Source organism: Lytechinus pictus, unplaced genomic scaffold (assembly GCF_037042905.1).
Source record: "Lytechinus pictus isolate F3 Inbred unplaced genomic scaffold, Lp3.0 scaffold_19, whole genome shotgun sequence".
NCBI lineage: Eukaryota > Metazoa > Echinodermata > Echinoidea > Temnopleuroida > Toxopneustidae > Lytechinus > Lytechinus pictus.
Genome location: NW_026974140.1, coordinates 6661181 through 6680346, shown reverse-complemented (window position 1 = coordinate 6680346; position 19166 = coordinate 6661181). Strand labels below are relative to the sequence as shown.

General features: G+C 35.6%; 1 protein-coding gene across 21 annotated transcripts in view; it reads left to right on the top strand.

The window, feature by feature from the left end:
- LOC129260966 (ubiquitin-associated protein 2-like) overlaps window positions 1-18752 on the top strand; it is a 44572-nt gene extending 25820 nt beyond the window's left edge. For 4 of the 21 annotated variants that reach the window (XM_054898983.2, XM_054898982.2, XM_064114169.1 and 1 more), the window contains exons 11-24: window positions 355-529; window positions 977-1266; window positions 1734-1941; window positions 2264-2360; window positions 2994-3094; window positions 3717-4121; window positions 4781-4922; window positions 5874-5962; window positions 6408-6467; window positions 6880-7054; window positions 7417-7592; window positions 8811-8910; window positions 10194-10277; window positions 15390-18752. In XM_054898983.2, coding sequence (XP_054754958.2) covers window positions 355-529; window positions 977-1266; window positions 1734-1941; window positions 2264-2360; window positions 2994-3094; window positions 3717-4121; window positions 4781-4922; window positions 5874-5962; window positions 6408-6467; window positions 6880-7054; window positions 7417-7592; window positions 8811-8910; window positions 10194-10277; window positions 15390-15751 — 2464 coding nt within the window. In that variant the 3' untranslated portion in view covers window positions 15752-18752. Of the gene's footprint in view, window positions 1-354; window positions 530-976; window positions 1267-1733; window positions 1942-2263; window positions 2361-2993; window positions 3095-3716; window positions 4122-4780; window positions 4923-5873; window positions 5963-6407; window positions 6468-6879; window positions 7055-7416; window positions 7593-8810; window positions 8911-10193; window positions 10278-12802; window positions 12815-15389 lie in introns of all 21 variants that reach the window. The other 17 variants (XM_064114181.1, XM_054898984.2, XM_064114183.1 and 14 more) reach the window with 6 other exon arrangements.
- Window positions 18753-19166: the final 414 nt, after the last annotated feature.

Here is a 19166-nt window from a genome sequence, read left to right as displayed (position 1 = left end):
TTAGGACAGACTAACCGTTTTCTGAAACTTTCTGTAGGAACACAGATTTTGTTAGATATTTATGTTGATGTTTAGAAAGTTGAATATGATGCATTTTCTTTCAAATTTGAAATTGTTGGCTATATGCTATGGAATAAATGTAGGTGAATTATATTCTTTATATAAAAAAAACATTTTTATGATTATCCACATTGATGTCTGACACTTCAAATATATGTCTTTATGTTGATTGACACATCTTTTTTGAGTGGCTTTGGTCATTGTCACAACTCCAAGCATTGGTAGACTGGCACCTATTACTTCTGCCAATCTCTCTAAAGATAATACTGTTTCTACACAATGTGTTTATTGCAGCATTGACCTTGCAGCTCTGTTCGGCAAGTCTGTCCAAGCCCCTTCAACCTCACTAGGAGTAAGTGATCCAGCAGCTAGCGGGAGAGATAGTAGCAGTGTCTTCAGTCAGTTCCGGGATCCCAGCAAGACTCAGAATATGAATTCCATGGCAGAACAACAGAGCAAACAAGTGCAGGTCAGTATAAAAACATTTTCAGAGATTCCACCAGAGCCTATCAATCATGTTATTACTGTTTATTGTTATAATGCTTTATTGACTATGATGTGAAGCTTGTACATCTGATTGACTATATGTGGGACCTTCCTGAAATGTTGTTTCCTAGTTCATATGAAGAAAAATGTTCTCAAATAAAGAAGTGAAGTAAGAACGGAGAAAAATAAGTGTCATATGTACAAAAGATTGTTTTATCAGGTTCCCCGAAAGCAAAAGCCCCTCAATTTGTTAATGTATAGGAGCAGTTAGAAAAACACGCAAGTAATAAGATGAGTGGTTGCACGTGTAGTAGGATTATACATGTATATGCAGCCACCAATTACGGTTTAGTCCTGTGTTCTGTAACAGGTTATGCCTTTTAAACTACATAAATATCCACAATGTATTGTATTCCTCTGTGTCTTTTAGATGGGTATGGACCAATCACAAGCAGGACAGCTACCACCCTCATCAAGGGCTCCAACGCAATCCAAGCCGACCCGTAAAAAGCTTCCCCCTCCTTCCACCAAGATCCCTGCTTCAGCCGTAGAGATGCCCAACTCAGCCCGTGGTCTGGGTGCTCTAGATGTTCAGTTTGGAGCTATGGACATCACCATGGATCCAGCAGTGACTGATTTTGGGCTCTCCTCCAGCTCGATGCCTTCGTCGATGTCGTCCACGCTCTCAACGAGTGGTGGACTTTCTAATAGTGCTTTCAGGTAAGTCTTTGATTGTCTTCAACTTGTTATTAAATCTAAGTTACATGATAAGATTGACCAGTCAATTAAAGGATCAATTATGATCATTGGTAATTGAGCAGACTACATGTATCTATTCCTTTTTACTATGAAAAATAGAACAGGATGCCCTAATATGGTGCAGCCAAGATAATAATCTCTTTAGAGTTTTAATCCTCTCTATGTTACCTTTAATGACCTCTTTCACTGTAGTTCTATTGTGCAGTTACATGTATGTATTGACTCTGAAACCCGGGTTGGCCAGATCAACAAGATCGGAGTGTAAATATTTCATAATGTATTCTCCAGTTTAACATGTAATTATTTTATTCCTTAACTTGAATATCACAAAAAAATCTTAAGTAAATATTTGTTTGGTTCTCATCAAAATCTACAGTCTGTCTTTTAAAAGATCTTACTTTTATTCTGCTAACTTTGTTGTTATACAGTGTTAATAGTCCAGGGACCAGTGCAAACCATCTATCGTATAGTAAGAGTAATGAATCGCCGTACCCAGCATCAACGGGAATGAGTCCAGTTGGGATGAGTACAAATACATTGGTGAATGCACCACCTTCTAGTGTCCCTCAACAGTCATTGGATCCTTCACAACAGAGAGGACCACCCCATTATGGGCAGAATTCACAACAGAAACAGGTATTACAAATCTCTTTGGAAACTTTTGCATTTCTTGCAAAACATGTTTCTTTTACATATAGAATTATTAATATCAAATTGTTCAGATATAAATCCATCCTTATATACATAGAACTTGATACTTTGCCTTGAAATTCTGGAATCTAAGTTTTCTTTTCATTTAACGATATTAATGAGCAGGCATTGACAATTTAACATCATTTTCAAGGAGTTTCTTCCTATTGGATGCCCATTTACTTCACATTCAAGTGGCCCTTGTCACTTTCACATCTTGGTAGAGAGTCTATTGCAACCCCCAATGATTTTGTTTTTATGATTTCAGATGACACCAGACCCTATTCCTCTACCAAACCAAAACGATATGAAGACCAACGCATACCTCACATCACAGAAACCCTCCTCAGTACAATCAATTGATAGTAAGTACACTTTGCTTGTTAAGCCATTTTTACCGGTAATCAGTCATTTGACCCTGATCTTGTAATGCTTTTTTTTTTCAAAAGGGATGAATGATAATAATAACGGCATATTTACCCAGGGTAGCCACTTCAGTTCCGAAAACTGTTCTCCCAGCGGCCCTGCTATAATATTACCCGCTAAGCTAGGCTACCGATTCAGGTGCACACAGCATTTACCTCACCTGGTTTGAGTGCAGCACAGTCTGGATAAATTTCTTGCTGAAGGAAAACACACCACGGCTAGGATTTGAACCCACGACCCTCTGTTTGAAAGGCGAGATTCAGAACCACTAGACCACGACACGCCTAAATGAATGATTGCTTCTGACGTAGCAAGGGAGTGATCCACAATATGTCTTATTATTTGATGGTTATTTGTATACAATTATGATTATAAAACTTAATTTTTTATCAGTAACCAAGTGCAAACTTTTCTCATACACCTACACTTACTAGCTATAAATTCAAACAAGAAATAAATAAAATGTAAAGATGCTAATCCATAGGATTTTGTATCAGGAAAACTAAGCTCTAGTGAGAAATGAACATCAGAAAAAACAGACATTAAAATGTTTTGCTTGTTTTTTTTTGCAGATAAAGACAAGACAACATCCCAGTTATCACAGCTTGCCAGTCTCTCATCATCATCAGGCTTTGGGCTCTCAACGAGTCAGTCTATCGGTGTCAACAGACAGGTATGTACCAATTCTGTTTAGTTTATCGTTTTAAATACTGCTATATTTAAGAGTAAGTGATTCAAACTGCATTTTATTGGGAGGGGGCCTGCAGTTACCATTTTCCATTTTTCTATTAATATTTTTTTTAGAAGTTTGAGAGAAAAATGTCCATCCTAGCCATGGCGTGTTTTCCTTCAGCAAGAAATTTATCCACACTGTGCTGCACTCGACCCAGGTGAGGTAAATGGGTACCGGCAGGAAGTAATTCCTCAAAAAGCTGTGCGCACCAGAATCGGTAGACTGGCTTAGCCGGGGTAATATAGGAGCGCCTTGAGCACCTAGCAAGGTGGATACGTGCACTATACAAATCCTTTTTATATTTTTATTATTTAATTATTTATTTTAATTGTTGGAATACTTATCCATTGTGTTGTAACTAATTGTTAGATCAAATGTAGAGGTTTGATTGCCATGTGTTCCATTATTAGAAGGTAGTCGCATTCCATCTATTGATAGAAGTACATTTATGAAAGTTTCTGACAAATAGTAGCCTATGTGCACTCACTTAATAGCAGTTATGGAAATACAACACGTTTGCCTATACCCATATTCTGAGTTTGTTTGTTCTGCTGTTTCTTAGGTACCAAATTCATATGGTTCACCGGGAATATCGGGATCATCAAGTATGCCAACCACATCCAGCTCCCAATACCAAACATCAGAACTCTCCAGCGGTGGAACCAGTGCATTCTCAACCCCCATGGGGTCATCAGGCCTTTCAGGAGGACTATCCTCTGGACCTAGTACAATTGGTTACTCCTCGCCGTCTCAGACAGCAGGCAGTCTGAGCAGCGGAGGGGTCTTATCGTCGTCTGTGGTCAGCGGTGGCAGTAGCAGCGGAGGAACGGTAGGAGTGTCAGTAGGGAGTAGTCTGTCAAGTTCTGGTCATTTGTCAAGCGGGATGAGTGCAAGCAGCAGTGTGTCGCAGGCGACTACCACGTTGTCCAGTACCAAGCTGGCAGGTTTAGATACCAGACAAGGACAGGTGAGTTACCATCATTTCTCAAACTCAAATTATTGTTAATAGTAGCAATCAATTTTTTATCTGAGATCAGATGCAGTGAAAATGATTCCCTTTTAATAGCTCCATACACACTGGAGATAAAAGAGCACATTTCACAAGTTTCCAAATCATTTCTAATTGAATCTTAACTTGATGCTAATTCTGTATTCTTAGAATGTGAAACCAATTTTAACTATCTTGTCAAACAATTGTGTCAATTCCTACCATCTAGAATAGAAAGCTGTTTACTGTTTGAGCAATTTTCATCCATTGCTTATTTAATATGCTGCATTTTTTTGGCATGAAATTAAGACCTCAAAGGAATGTATTGTCAGATTTATCTCATTTCATCCAATATATCCACATTGCAGTGCTTTTTATAATGTTAATGATAGTGATAATTGGCATATATATAGCACTACTGATCTAGAAATACTTCCACTTTTCTGAGGTGCACTGAATATTACAAAAGTCTGGACGATTGTCGGAGTGCCAATACAAGAGTATTTGAGTTTTGGCAATTCTGTTGAATATTGTATGTTTCAGTATATTCGGGGTTCAGGAAGAATATTTGAAATATTTTTGAAATTCTTACAAATTGTTTATTTATGTTATAATTTTTTCATTTTTGTTTACTTTAGTCATTAGGGTCCAGTAATCTTGTATCAGCGACGCTCAACAGTGTATCTTCAACGTCATCATCGGTGCTGACATCGTCATCGTTAGGGTACACAACGACCACGGCGGGACTAGCGGGATCAAAATCAGTTTCACAGGGATCAGGTGAGTATAATAAAGGACAGGTCTTATATTTACCAAATAGCACATGATGTTAAACCATTATTTAATTATGTAGTTTAACTATTGGTAACTATAATTATTGATGCTGTCTTGTTGATTTTGGTCTTACATGAAAGCTGTAATGGTCAAAGAAAACATTGAAACTCTCATTCCTAGGAAATTTTAATTGTTCGGGTTTTTAAAAAAAATGCTGATGAAATAAAAATCTACTATTATGGATTTCACAAACTTAATATATTTGAAGCAGACCACTGATTGAAGTCATGGTTTAACTTAGTACACCTTTGTGAATATAAGCCTGAGTATTTTGTTGATGATCATGTTACACAATGATTTTTTTAAATATGTAAATACCACTTTCACTCTATCCAAAATAATACGTTTAAAAAAAAACCATTGAGATGACATGCTTTCATGTGAAGGTATACTATAGAGAAGTATATACTTTGAATGAGAAGACCAACATGATGTAACAAACTGATTTTCAACTTTCGTTCTACTGAAAACTGATGATTCAGGTGGAAACACTGATTGGTCTTTATACTGAAAAACATGTCTTCTAACTATCCCATACGGTATAAACAGTTTATTCTTTCCAAAGATGGATTCGGGCGATTTTATGAAGTACTTACATCTACCTCCCTACATATAGCGCCTGCCTGAGACACTTTGTATCTGTTTTTTAGTTCAGATGAAAGGTTATAATGTTCTCAAATTATGATGGCTTTAGCAGTTCATGAAGTAAAGTAAAATGCATTAAAATGGGGGGCGGACATTTAAAAAAGGAATTATTTAATGTAATTGCCCACCTTCTTCTTCGGTTGATCCAATTCATATTTTTGAATTCAGTAAATATTTTTATTGGCTGAACCAAATCACTCCCTTTCTTTGTTTTTTCAACAAATTAATGATTTTTGTTTGTTTTGTTCTTAGCCAAACTGCCACCCAACTTGCCACCAGGGATGCCCTTTATGTACCATCCAAACCTCATTGGTGCAGGATTTCCACTTGTCAATCCAATTGTAAGTTTCACCTCTCTTTTTGAAATTGTTCCAGAATAGATAGCAATGTCTGAAAAAAAATCCTTACAGATAAATTCCAGTTAAGTTAGTAACAAATCGCACAATGAATTCAAAGAGGATCAAAGTAAATTTTATGTTTTAAAGCCTATGTGAGAATTCACTTAATATAAGAACTTATTTGTTTCTATCAAGGAGAAGAAAGTACCAAATCCCAAAACATGCTTACTACCTGTCTCTGCTTAAAAGACATGTACGTTTAAGTTGTATAATTTTTTTTACCCTTTCAAATGATACCAAATGTCCTACTTAACAATATTATTCAATAGAATGTCCCGGACATTCCCTTCTTTCATTTTATTGTTATTATTGTGTGGTAAACGCAGAATGAAACCTTTACAAAATCTGCACACTTCTGACAAATTTTCATATTTCTTTTCCCATACAGCCAGCACATCAACCTTACATGTATGAAGATTTCCAAATGCAAATAGGAAGATTACCTATGGTGAGTAATCAGAATGTTATCCATTACTTTAGATCTTTTTATTTACTTAATTTTCTTGGCTGAAATGATGTTTGATGACTAATACTTTCGTTCTTCAGAATATATTCTGGTGATATCTTTGTAAGTCTCTGATCAGCCCCTCATACACTCAGACATTACACCATCCTCTCTGAATTGTAATGTAGTGATATGAAATTGTAACTTCATGAATTCATAATTGCAATATTGGTAATTGATTTTCATATTCATTCGATTTTTCTGTTGTAATGTGTAGCTAAACTCTTCTGCTCTCTGCATTCCCCCACATCCCCCTCTCAGAATTGTGCAAGCAAAATTATTTGAATAAGGTTGTTTAGGTTTATAAATCATTTGAAAACTTGGATGTTCAAGTTGATCTGTCTCATTCTTTCAGCCATTCCAGCAGCTGGCTACGACAACATTGAACACAGGTCGAGATACAAACTCATTAGGGAACACACCGTATTCTGTCACAGAGGCAAGTAAGTTTCCAAGAAATGATGCTGCTTCACCGGTTGCTACATCCCTCTCAACGCAACAACATCAACCAACAGCAGGTTCAGCGTTAGGTAAATATAGATATCATCTCGTAGTGACTTGTATCCACAGCTTGTATCAAGATAAAAACTCTCCTAACTCAAAATTGAGCATTTCCTGATATTTCTAATAGTTTTAATTGATTCATCAAATAAATAGAAACATTTGGATAGTTAAATTTATCGAGTTTTGAACAGGACCGAAACAAAAAAGAGTAAAAATGGTTATGCATAGGCCAGGGCTCACAAAAGTTTATTTCTTTTGGCCAAAGGATACAAATCCTCGGAGAAAAACTTTGAGCATATATATTGCACAATCCGACAATCCTAAGTTATTCCAAAATCAGTGTCTTAACTAAGTTATTCTTATATTTTATTTCTTTTGATATGATTAGCTGCAGGACAAGGGGCACATCATCAGACACAAACGCAACAGCAGGCGCCTTTCTTAAACACGACACTACCCCCTGGTTATCCAGGCTACAGCACTCTACCTTACTACGCAGCGGGACCAGCAGGACTTATGCCACCTGGTCTTCAGTATCCTGCAGTCTTCCCTGCTGTCAGTAGTGTAAATTAGCTTCTTCATAGCCCATATTTATTTGTATTTAATGTATATTTGATTATGATAGGGGCCAAATTGAACAATGATGCAGGATACCCAGTCTTGCATCTGTCACACTATATTAATTATTTACAACTCAAGAGCATCTAGTACAAGTAAACTCATCATCATGATATACAATGGTTATGATAGATACATGTACATGTATAAGGAAATCTTTATAGTATAGGTAGGTGTGTGTGTAAGAATGTTTGATATCTGCATTCGATATGGATGAATTGGTATTGATAGTTTTTCCAGGAATGGTTATGTTCAAATCCTTCCGGTACAGCTCAGTAAGCAAAGCTGTTTAACCCTAAAAGAGCAATGTTATTTGGACCCATCCCCCCCCCCCCCAGATCTTGGCCTTCGATCGTGTGAGTGCCGCAAAAAATTGCATGGTGGTAGTGTACGATAAAATCTACAAGGCTGTATGGTTAATTTTTTGAAATAATAAGATTTTTTATTTAATGAATTAATTATGCAAATTTATGCATGAAATAAAACATTTGCTCTAATCAACTATCATATGGCCCCAAAACTGCTGCTAATTTTTTATTCACAGACTCTTTGTAGGATCACGATCAAATGTATTGTTTAAAAAATTTGGTATCTCAATTTTTTCTCATGTATTTTTTTTTTCCTTATGTATTTCTTTGTTTTTTCAACTTTTTTGTTTTTTATTGTTTCTTACGATGGAAATTGTTGCAGACTTAAGTCTTATCATAAGACAAAGTTAATAAAGTTTAATCAGTAAAAGTAGAAATAATACATTTATGAATTTTGGCTAAATACACAATTTGCATTGGATTTGTACATGAATTAACGTTTTTGAGCAGTTTTGGTTCTGACATGCACTTACATAATGTTGCGTAATTTTGTAACCGCGTACCCAGCCATCGCAAATGTGGTCTAAAAAGTTGCGCCGAGAATTGTAAGGAAAAGGTTAGTGAGCTGCGCACTTCAAAAACTTCGTGCTGCAGATTTATCGTGAAAAATGTAGGGGGGCGGATTCCGCTCCCGGCCCGTTAGGGTTAAGGAGGAAGAAAAAAGTTGAAAGTGAGAAAGATGTCATGTAGATTTTAAGTCTTTGTCTCATCATTCACCAATCTGGAGACACTTATAAGTCTTTGTGAAGTGAGTTTGACTGCATCATTGTTCATAATTCTGCTTGTATACACGCAGGTGCAACCAACGAACCGAGCTCAAACAGGAACGACACCACATTCTGCCTTCCAGCAGAGCGGTTACACACAACCAGCATCACATAATGCTTACGGTACAGGTAAGGTTAGCTCCATGCAGCATTGGTTGTATGGCGAAAGGAAACAAGAATGACATTAGTTACACTGTCAGTACAGTGGCATCCACAGTTACATATTTGTCAGGATTAATCTTGTTGATGTCGGTCAGGACAAGGAATGTTGTTGATTTCATTACATTTTACATCACTTGTGATATTCTACCCCATTGATGTTTCATAAAGATGTTTGTAAGTTATGTACAACGTATACACACCACTGGTTCTTGTGCTGAATGAGATACACCCCCCCCCCCCCCCCCTGTTTAAAGACAATAATATTGACTTGTCAAATGTTGACAAATTTGAACTTTACATCCAGATGCCTGTTAGCAACAAACAATTATTTTACAAACGACAGATTATCATGTATAGCTGATAGGAATCAAAGTGATTGAGAAATAGCGTCAGCACTCAAGAACAAGTCACCAGACATGTGTAAATTTGTGTGTAACTTAGGATGGGCTTTATGTTACCACCCAGTTGTTGTTGTTGTACTAACTATTATCCAATAATGATTCATTTATTGGATCTCTCATTGATTCTCATTCTTTAATTGGCTGAAATGATGATGACTTATAATACTTTCGTTCTTCAGAACTCATTGTGGTGACATGTTTAGGTCTCTGATCAGCCAACATATTTGACTATGAGGGTTGAACATGTTACTTTAGTGTATTGAATTGTTATCATAATTATGGTTCCTATTCATTTATTCTGGGATACTTTTGTGCTATATGACATTAAGGAAAAGGATGAGATGTTTTGCCCCACTTGTTTCTATCAAAAAAACATTTTTTGTCATTTACAAACCTGGTTATAGTATCAGTCCACATCTCTATCAGACTCTAAGAGAAAGGTTTCAAGAGGGATTTACTTAGTCTAAACATGATGTTCACACATGAGGAGCAAATATGGCAACTCTCTTTGGGAGCTGCTAGGTTATATGTTTTGTTTTACTATTGGTCTTGTTAAGTCAGGTCAACCATTATACTAACATTCTATCATCCCTAACTATTTTTTTTTTAGTTTGGGTAAATAAAAATAAATCAAAATGTACTTAAAAAGGGTATCCATCACATTTGACTACCCAATGTAACAACACTGATTCAAACATGCTTTAATTTATTTAAACCAAAATACATCATTAGTGGAAGTTATTGTTTACATTGTCAGTCCCAATCATATGCATTGGTGTTGCTATGATACTGAATGTCACCATCATCTCTAACTCCTGTGTATGATTATGGTGTGGTTACTCCTACCAGGTTATGATGAACTAACCCAAACACCTGACTTCAATAAGGGAGGGTACAACAGTGTTTCACAGTCTAAAGGCTCAGGGGTTACAGGTAACATTCATTACATGATCATCATCCCCATTCATACCAAGCAGTTTTTTTTTTACTGTTGAACATTCATAACCATCTTTACGTAATGGCCAGTGAACAGGGAAAATTATGTCTTTTTCCTTCAAATTTAAGAATTGATTTGAGAACGCTTCTCCATTATCTTCAATAGCTCTCTATTTCTAACAAGAAGCTTAACATTATCACCAGGTTTCAGTTACACAAAGTTCTGTAATTTCATGATTTTATTCATTATCATGTGCGATCAGTCGAAAGAGAATTCAGTCGGAATAGATGAAGTCTTCTTGGACGCGGTATGCAAGAGTACCATTTAAACAATTATTTACTCTCTGGAAGTACAGTTCATATTCTTCCCACCAAATGTATCAGAGTACATTGGTCCACAGATAGAAAACAAATACAAAATTTTGGAGGGGAAAATCGAAAAATGTTTCTTTGCTGATGGTTATGAAGTGGTTACATGTGAATTAATTGCATAGTATGAATGGGTCCTCATATTGGTGTATTGTGGGTTTTTTTTTTTTTTTTTACAATGCACTTTGATGTTCTGTATCATATCCAGCATTAAGGGCTTGAATGATAACGTATTGAATATCATGTAACACCTGTTTTTACAAGAAAATTTGTGCAACAGCCAGTCTCAGTATTAAAACTTATGAGAGACAAAAATCTGGTGCCAGGTTCTTTTTTTCTCTTTTTTTTTATAGAGGTACATGCACAATTCTTTATATGCATGAATAAGTCAGCTGCTATATACACACTTAGCACTGCTTCAGAGATCACTTTTACTAGAATTTGTATTTGATCATTGATTGTGCAACTTGTCATTGCAAGCAAGCTTCATGAAACGCCCTTGTAAGAGAAAGAATGCTGTAATCTGTTAAAACGTCTTATAGGTCGGCAGTTGCAGAACTTTATGAAGGGAGTAGTTGTGTATGATAGTTAATGAGTTGATGTGATAATTTGTTAGCTGAATGGTAGGTGATTTATGGTAGCTTGCAGTATAGAGAGCATGATATGCATGAAATTTGCATCACAAATTGTTTGCATTTTATAAATTCTAACTAATTACCATAACCACAACATGGCAATACAGCTGTTTATTCTTAAACCAAGATGGTATAGCATATGCTAACAAAATTAAAGATGAATTTGATTAGAACTGGTTACATTCAAATGAATATTTTATGATATTATTCACCAAGACTGCCTGAATTTTGCTTTAATTAGACAAACATTTCTGTCTACAGAGCCAACAGGACATTCTGAAATTACCATTAAAGGGATGGTCTGGGCTGAAAGTATTTATAGCTTAATAAATAGAGTAGAATTCACTGAGCAAAATGCCGAAAATTTCATCAAAATCAGATAACAAATAAAGTTATTGAATTTTAAAGTTTAGCAATATTTTGTGAAAACAGTCATGAATATTCATGAGGTGGGCTGATGATGTCACATCACCACTTGTTCTTTTGTATTTTATTATATGAAATTAGGTTTATTCAAATTTTTTCCTCCAAGAACTAAAAAAATTGGATTGACATCTGATTTATTGCATTAGATATTTATTGCTGCAACTTATTTCATTATTATTCACACAATAATGAAAAAATTTTGATTTTATGTAATAACATAAAAAACAGAAAGTGGGGATGTGACATCATCAGCCCACCTAATGAATATTCATGACTGTTTTCACAACTTTAAACTAACTTTAAACTTCAATAACTTTATTATTTGTTATCCAATTTTGATGAAATTTTCGGCATTTTGCTCAGTGAATTCTACTCTATGTATTGAGATATAAATATTTTCAGCCCGGACCATCCCTTTAAGAGAAATTCACATAGCAAGAAGTATTATTGACAGACATATGGCAGATATTAGTAATTGCAACTATTTTGTAATGCTTAAAGATTGCTTCAAGTTGATACTAGTTACTGCATTTACAATCATGCTTTACAATAGTACTAGATATTTTTGTCACTCACATTAGAGTTTACCCCTTATGATTATAACCATGTGTGTCAACTAAATCTGTCTTTTGATCTTTTTTACCCACATTCTCACAATATCTTTCACTTCTATTTATCACCCCCTTTTCCCTTTTTTCTCCTGGTTTCCTTTTTTTTTTTTTTTTTGATTGATTTTTTTCATCTGTTTTCCCCTACACCTCCATTTAATTATGATTAATAATTACACCACACTGTAAATTTCCTAACACCACTTTTTATATTCACATTCTAATTTTCATCCATCTCCCATTCCCCCCCCTTTATTTCCTGGTTATAAATAACTGAAATACATTTAATTTGTCCTTCATCTCCTCATTCATTTTTTTTCTTTCTTTCTATCTCTCTCCCTTTGTCTTGTTATGACTTGCTGTGACCCCAACTCCTCTTTCTCTCTCTCACCCTTTACTTTCTTCTCACCTATTACCTGGTAATGCCTTGCTGCATCTGGTTTGCATCTATCTCTCATCTGGTGTGATGTGTACAAACTAACAGGCAGAGTTACAGGTATAATCATATTCTTAGCTTATATTGTAGTTTTCATACAGCCATAAGTAGTGTATTTTTTTTAGGGGCTACTTTTTTTTTTACATTGGGGCTACCACTGAATATCTTGGGGCTATTTTCTAATTCATGGGGCTACTTTTTTTATCGCGTATCAGCAATTACCTTTTGACATTCCGAAACTCAATGTGATGCCTAAAAGCTCAGAACATTTTTCAACTGCAATTACTGTGTAGGCTACAGGCCTTACATTACAATAAACAACAGTGATCCCACCAGAGCAGTGGCGTAATAATATAAGATTTCGTACCAGAAAAAAAATTGACAAGCCCCCCAAAAAAAAAACAGTATCTCGTTTTGGAGAGGCTTCTGGCGCTGGCTCTGGCCGTTTGGCAGAGCCAGGTTGAACTCGAATTAGAAACTTATCCATCTCGCACTCCGACTCGACGATTTCGATAATCAGCGCTGTCACAATCACCAGCTGATCGCATACAATTCTGTGCATGCCTAGTGCACATAATATACCGTACGATGCACGTGGTCTCGTTACCAGCTGTGCAGTCTAATCGTGCACGCGTACATGTACATAAGCCATGCGGCAAGTGCGTCAACAATTCTAAAAACCCCGTGCTAAAGACTATGCGTACTCCGCATCCCATATTGCATTGCGCGTTTATTTACAATCGCGAAGCTTCCGGTGTTACGGAAGGTTCGGATATTGCATCGACCGTTACTTAACCCTAAAATGGCCGGGGGGGGGGGGTTGAATCAACCCCCCCCCTCAACATTTTCTGCGAGCATTCCGCCGGGCGAAATTTTTTGACCGCGCCACTCGCAGAGTTTATACTTTTAAGTCTCGCGCATCTTTTGAGACCAAATTTACGACACCCGAGTACGCGGTTCCGAAATTACGCAACATTTCGTAAGTGCATGTCAGACCAAAAATTGTTCCAAAACGTGATTTTGTGTACAAAGTCAATGCAAATTGAGTTTTCTCATCTTATTCATAAAGATATGATTATTTTTACTTTAAACAGCTGAAATCAATTGATTTTAGCATAATTATGCTTCAAAAAGGTTGTGCAATAAATCTGGTGAAAAAAACAAAGAAAAACAAAAGGTTGAAAAACAAAGAAATACATAAGAAATTCATAAAACAATAAAATACATAAGAAATTGATTTCCAAACCGAAGTTTTTTTCAATTCCGATTGTTAAGAATGCTACAAAGAATATTTTTACCAGAAATTAGCATTCTAGGAGCTTTATTTAGTGAATTAGAGCAAAAGTATGATTTATGCATAAATTAGCATAATTAATTCATAAAAAATAAAATCTCATTATTTTGGCAAATTTTACCATACAGCCTTGTAGATTACATCACACACTACCAGTGTGCAAATTTTTGCGGCGCTCGCGTGATCGGCGGCCGAGATATCAGGGGGGGGTTGAATCAACCCCCCCCCCAGCCACAGAACAGCCAAAAAAGCCCGGCCTAGTTAGGGTTAAAGCTGGCAAGGGGGCGATATAAAAGATGCGCTTGCTCCGCCGCCGGAAAACGTAATTATGTGAAGTATTTTTTTACATTGTCGATGGTATTTTATTGGGGCGATTCTGAAATAGATAGTCGCCCCAAAGCATTGGGTTTTGAAAAATTTTAGGGGCGATTTGGGCTGTCATGGGGGCAAAATCGCCCGTCGCCCCCGTGTAGGATCTACAAAATGGCCAATGAGTGCAAATTTGATTTGTATTCCTTTTTTTTGTATGAAGTGTCATGTATGGCACTGTTCCATTTGACACACATAAGTGTGCTTTTGATGGAACAGTCCTCTCCAAAAACGATGAAAAGCAAACTCCAAGTAGATTGCCCATTAAGACAAACACATTTAATTTTATTATTAAGGACTCAAGATGATTAATTGCATACAAATTTTGATTTGTAATCAATTTGAATCCTTTCCTGCATGTAGTAGTTGATTTTGTGACTTAATGGCCTTGTGTAGTGGAGGTCATAATAGAATTAGCACTATTGAATATTGCATTCAACCTTGAATTAGTTTATCTAACATAGATTTCACATACTAGAAGTGCATGCCAACAATATCAAATGTGATGGTGTGCAGTCTCTTTCATTATTTGAATGTATTGATAAAAGGTTTTAGTTTCATAATTCATAATAATTTATTATCTGAATATTTAGATTTTAAAATTTGCTAACATGTGTTAATGAAATTCAGATTTGAAAATTTCAAGTTAGTAGTAAAACATTTTTCACATATTTTTATACTCTTGATTTTGTTTTAATTACTTTCAAACTACAGATTTAAGAATATTTTAAGCATAGAGAAAGGCAGTCTTTTTTATTATGAAATTGTGTACTAAATTGGTGAAATCAATTTGCTGCTATGTATGAATAAAATGTAGAGGAATATAAATAAAGGGGATAATGCCCTCTTCCCCCCAACATAGGCATCAAGCAACTATGGTTAGGTAAGATTATGTGTAATTGCAATATGTTGTAATATGAAATAGTAATAGAAAATGCTGTTAAATCTTTAATTCCCTTTTGATTGTGACAGCTTCAGTGAGCTCAGCATCGACAGGCCCAGCTGACCTAGCCGGTTCATCGTATTCCAGTAAGTCGCACACCCAACCGTTTGACAACAAGGGAGGCTTTCATACAGGAACCCCACCCCCGTTCAACTACCCCCTGACAGCAGTAACACAAGCAGGTGCATTGAACCCAGCAGCCGGTGCAGCTCAACAGGCCCATTACCCCCCATTCGTACCCATCCTACCGCACCACTCCGCAGCCATGTTGGCTCATCAGCTACCGGGTGACACCCAGGGTGCAGGATCAACTGGACGATCGCAGGGTGGGGCTTCACAGAGCTCCAAGACCAGTAAACCATCTTATGGTACCAACTACTGGCCCAACTAAGATCCCAACTGACCACTTTCACCACCAACCTGCATCTGATTTATTTTAAAAAGGGAAGATGACACAGTAACACTGTTCTTTTATCATTCATAATCACTCATATTGATTTGTATGGTGTTCCTTATCATCAATCTTCAATTTTGGGTTTGCTTTCACAAATTGCTATTGATTCATCTATTTCGGACATACCTTCATATTTTGTGTAAAATACAGTGTGTGCAGGTGCAGTGGTGCATAGCTATCCTCGTTGATCTCTTGTTATGAAATTCAAACCTTAATTTAGAATGTGCTCTACATTTAATGCAATTAATTTTAGTTCAAAATCCATGTTTATACTATGTTATAACTTAAAAAAACTTGTAGTGTGTGTCTTTATGGAGCTTTGTGTCATGAAATAGATTGGAAATCTGATGTAGAGTATGTATTAGCTTTCTCTATTCATCCTTGTAATATCTACATGTACCAAAGAATTAGTCACTAACTTTCTGCAATATTTCCATTAACATAGAACATGTCACACGTTTTTATAAGGAATTGTATGTTCCAGCTTATCACAGGTGGAGAATTGTTGATCATTCTTGCTTGTGTTAGTCTGTGATGGTTACTAATTTCATTATTTTGCATGAAATGCAATGCTAGCTAGCCACACAAAACTGTTATTATTGATGACCTTCATACACCTTAATTATGGTGACAAAACTATTGAAGAAAAATGTGCTGCATTAGAATAGAGTTAAAACAAAGTATAATTTAAATATGAATTGAACCAAATTTTTGCTGCTTTGTCCATCAATATTCCTGAAAACCCATATAAAACCTCAAACTAGAGAGATCATTATATCCTTTGAGAATCTAATTCAGTATGCAACAATACAAGAAAGAAAAAAAAAGATTCTAAGTCAGTTATTTTTAATTTCTGTTTTAGTCCAATTTTCAATTTATGCTCTTAAACCATTGAGATAGGCAGATTTGAAAACCATCAGTAATTTTTTTTCTTTTGCATGATGAAATGACTTCTTTGTAGCATGTTCTTGGAAACAGGTATGACTCTTTCATTCCTATTCAATCTATTGCTATGTGATTATAACCTCAGTTTGTCATGTGTGAATGCATAAATCTCTGCCTAACATACAATGATTCATATTGATTCATTAACACACTATGTATGTTAAAACAGATAGCTCCTTTGCTCTTTGTTTTCCCATGGTGATACTTTAGCAGATGTCATACTTCCTGTATACAATGGATTTTGCATTAAGGTAAATAATATATGAAACAGTTTTTTTTTAAGATTTAGACCCTATTCACATGTACATATTAATGGTTTTTAAAAAGCCAACAATAAACGGTATTGTTTAGATTGATGCATTTTCTGATTTCTCCAAGATATCATGATTCTGTTTGTTAATAAACTGATATTTGGTATTTGTTTGAATTCCATCATCCTTTTACAGAAAACGGCCTGCTCTATTGATGACTTGTGCTACATAGAGGTTTTCTTCCATTATTCACATTGTGCTATTTTGATATCAGTTTGTTTATGGTTCCTAATTGAGACATGGGGGTGATGTTTCACAAATATTTTAGTATGACTAATAGTCGTGCTTAGGTGCCAGTGCGTAAATGTACATGTTATCAACTGGGAATTTAAGTGTGATTTTTAGTTAGACTTAAATCTTTGGGAAACAGCCCACTGGTGTCTGTCTGAAAGGTCAATTACTTTAGAAGCAAGCATGTGTCACATGGTTGCCAAATTATTTATTAGTTCAAATCCCAGCACAAGAGAAACATTTTTTGTTTAATTTGAAGATAGAGACCAAAGCCAATACTGTGAGAAAAAACTGTGTCTTGATTAAGTAGATCATCACAAAAGCTAGAATTGGTCGCAATCTATGAATCTGGGCTCAAAATGCAAGATTAGGGTTTTGAGTTGATTCTTACACATATTTATTCATCCAACTTTTTTTTGTAGGGCCAATAGTATAGATGATTTCTGTGCTGTAAATTCTTTTTTTTCATACAAATATTTATAGATTAATCCTCATTTAGAGGCCTTAAGACAATTTATCACATTTTCTGTTTGATCAAAATAAAACCATGAAATGGGGAAAGTTTATTGAAGATTTTTGTATTACCCACAGGAGGAATTTCTCACATTCTGGTCAAGTTCCTGTGCATTTTCTTCTTGGGAGATACAATAGAGTGATTCATCGTTGTGATTGATATTCTGTCTCGTCGCTGCTTTATTTTACCATTTATTGCTTCCATATTATTATTGTGTGGACATTGTCATTTGGTGCAAAGCATTTGTAGTATGGGTTTGGGTGGGGGGGGGGGGGGTAAATAAAAAGAAAGCCGCCTTTAAAAACCAATTTAAAAAGGAGGTTGGCCAAGCATTGAATGAGTATGGGTACATATAGTAGGACATCAAATATTCTATTGAGATGCAGACTGCATATTTAACATGGTCTGTGTTTGGTGTCTTAGAGCATTATTTATAAACTGATCTGTGTAAGTATTGTATCAGGAGGCTTTATTTTTACCCATGTAAGCATATTAGGGATATTTGTACATGTTATCAGAGGCCTGTAGAAACGAGTATCTTCATTTTCCCCCCTCTGGTGTAATTTGTGAAGTGGGTTTGATTGTGTATAGCATCTAGAATTATAAAGTCTATGTTGTGTATGAGAAAGGGGATGATCTCCACAAAGCTTGCCTTTTTGGACATAGCTGAGTAGATATTTCCCTTTTTTATTATTACTATTATTTTTTATTATGAAGAAACATTTCTACTCTCCGGTTGGCAAGTTGTACATTGAAACTTTGACAGAGTGTAATATTATACTTGATTGATGGTAAATACCTAGTGGTTATAGTGTGTAGCAATGTAAACACAGAAGATGTTTCTATTTTGCGTTCAGGTGTTTTTTCTGATATGTAATAATGCCCTGTAAATGAGATTTAAAAAGTCTTGGCTGTAAAGAAAACAAAAAGAAGTTAATTACATTGAGTCCTGTTGTTCTTTCACAAGTATATTTTGTTTGTCAAATAAGTAGGGGTTTAAAGGGGAATCCAACCCAAATAAAAACTTGTTTTTAGAGGAAAAAGAAAAATCAGACAAGTTGATAGATGAAAGTTTGAACAATATCGGACAAACAATAAGAAAGTTAAGAATTTTTAAAAAGGTGTAAAAATTGGTAATCACTATACCCATGGAGACTTCAAATTGGCCGCATATGTGACGTCATAGTGATGTAAGGCAAGGGCTACTCTTCCATGTACCCCAATACATAAAATGGCTAAAATGTCTTTTTATTTTCAGAAGTTATACTTCAAAATTATATTTTTCTTTCATGAGGACATAAAACAATATACTACCTGGATATATTGAGATTTCTGCTCCAGGGGAATGGGT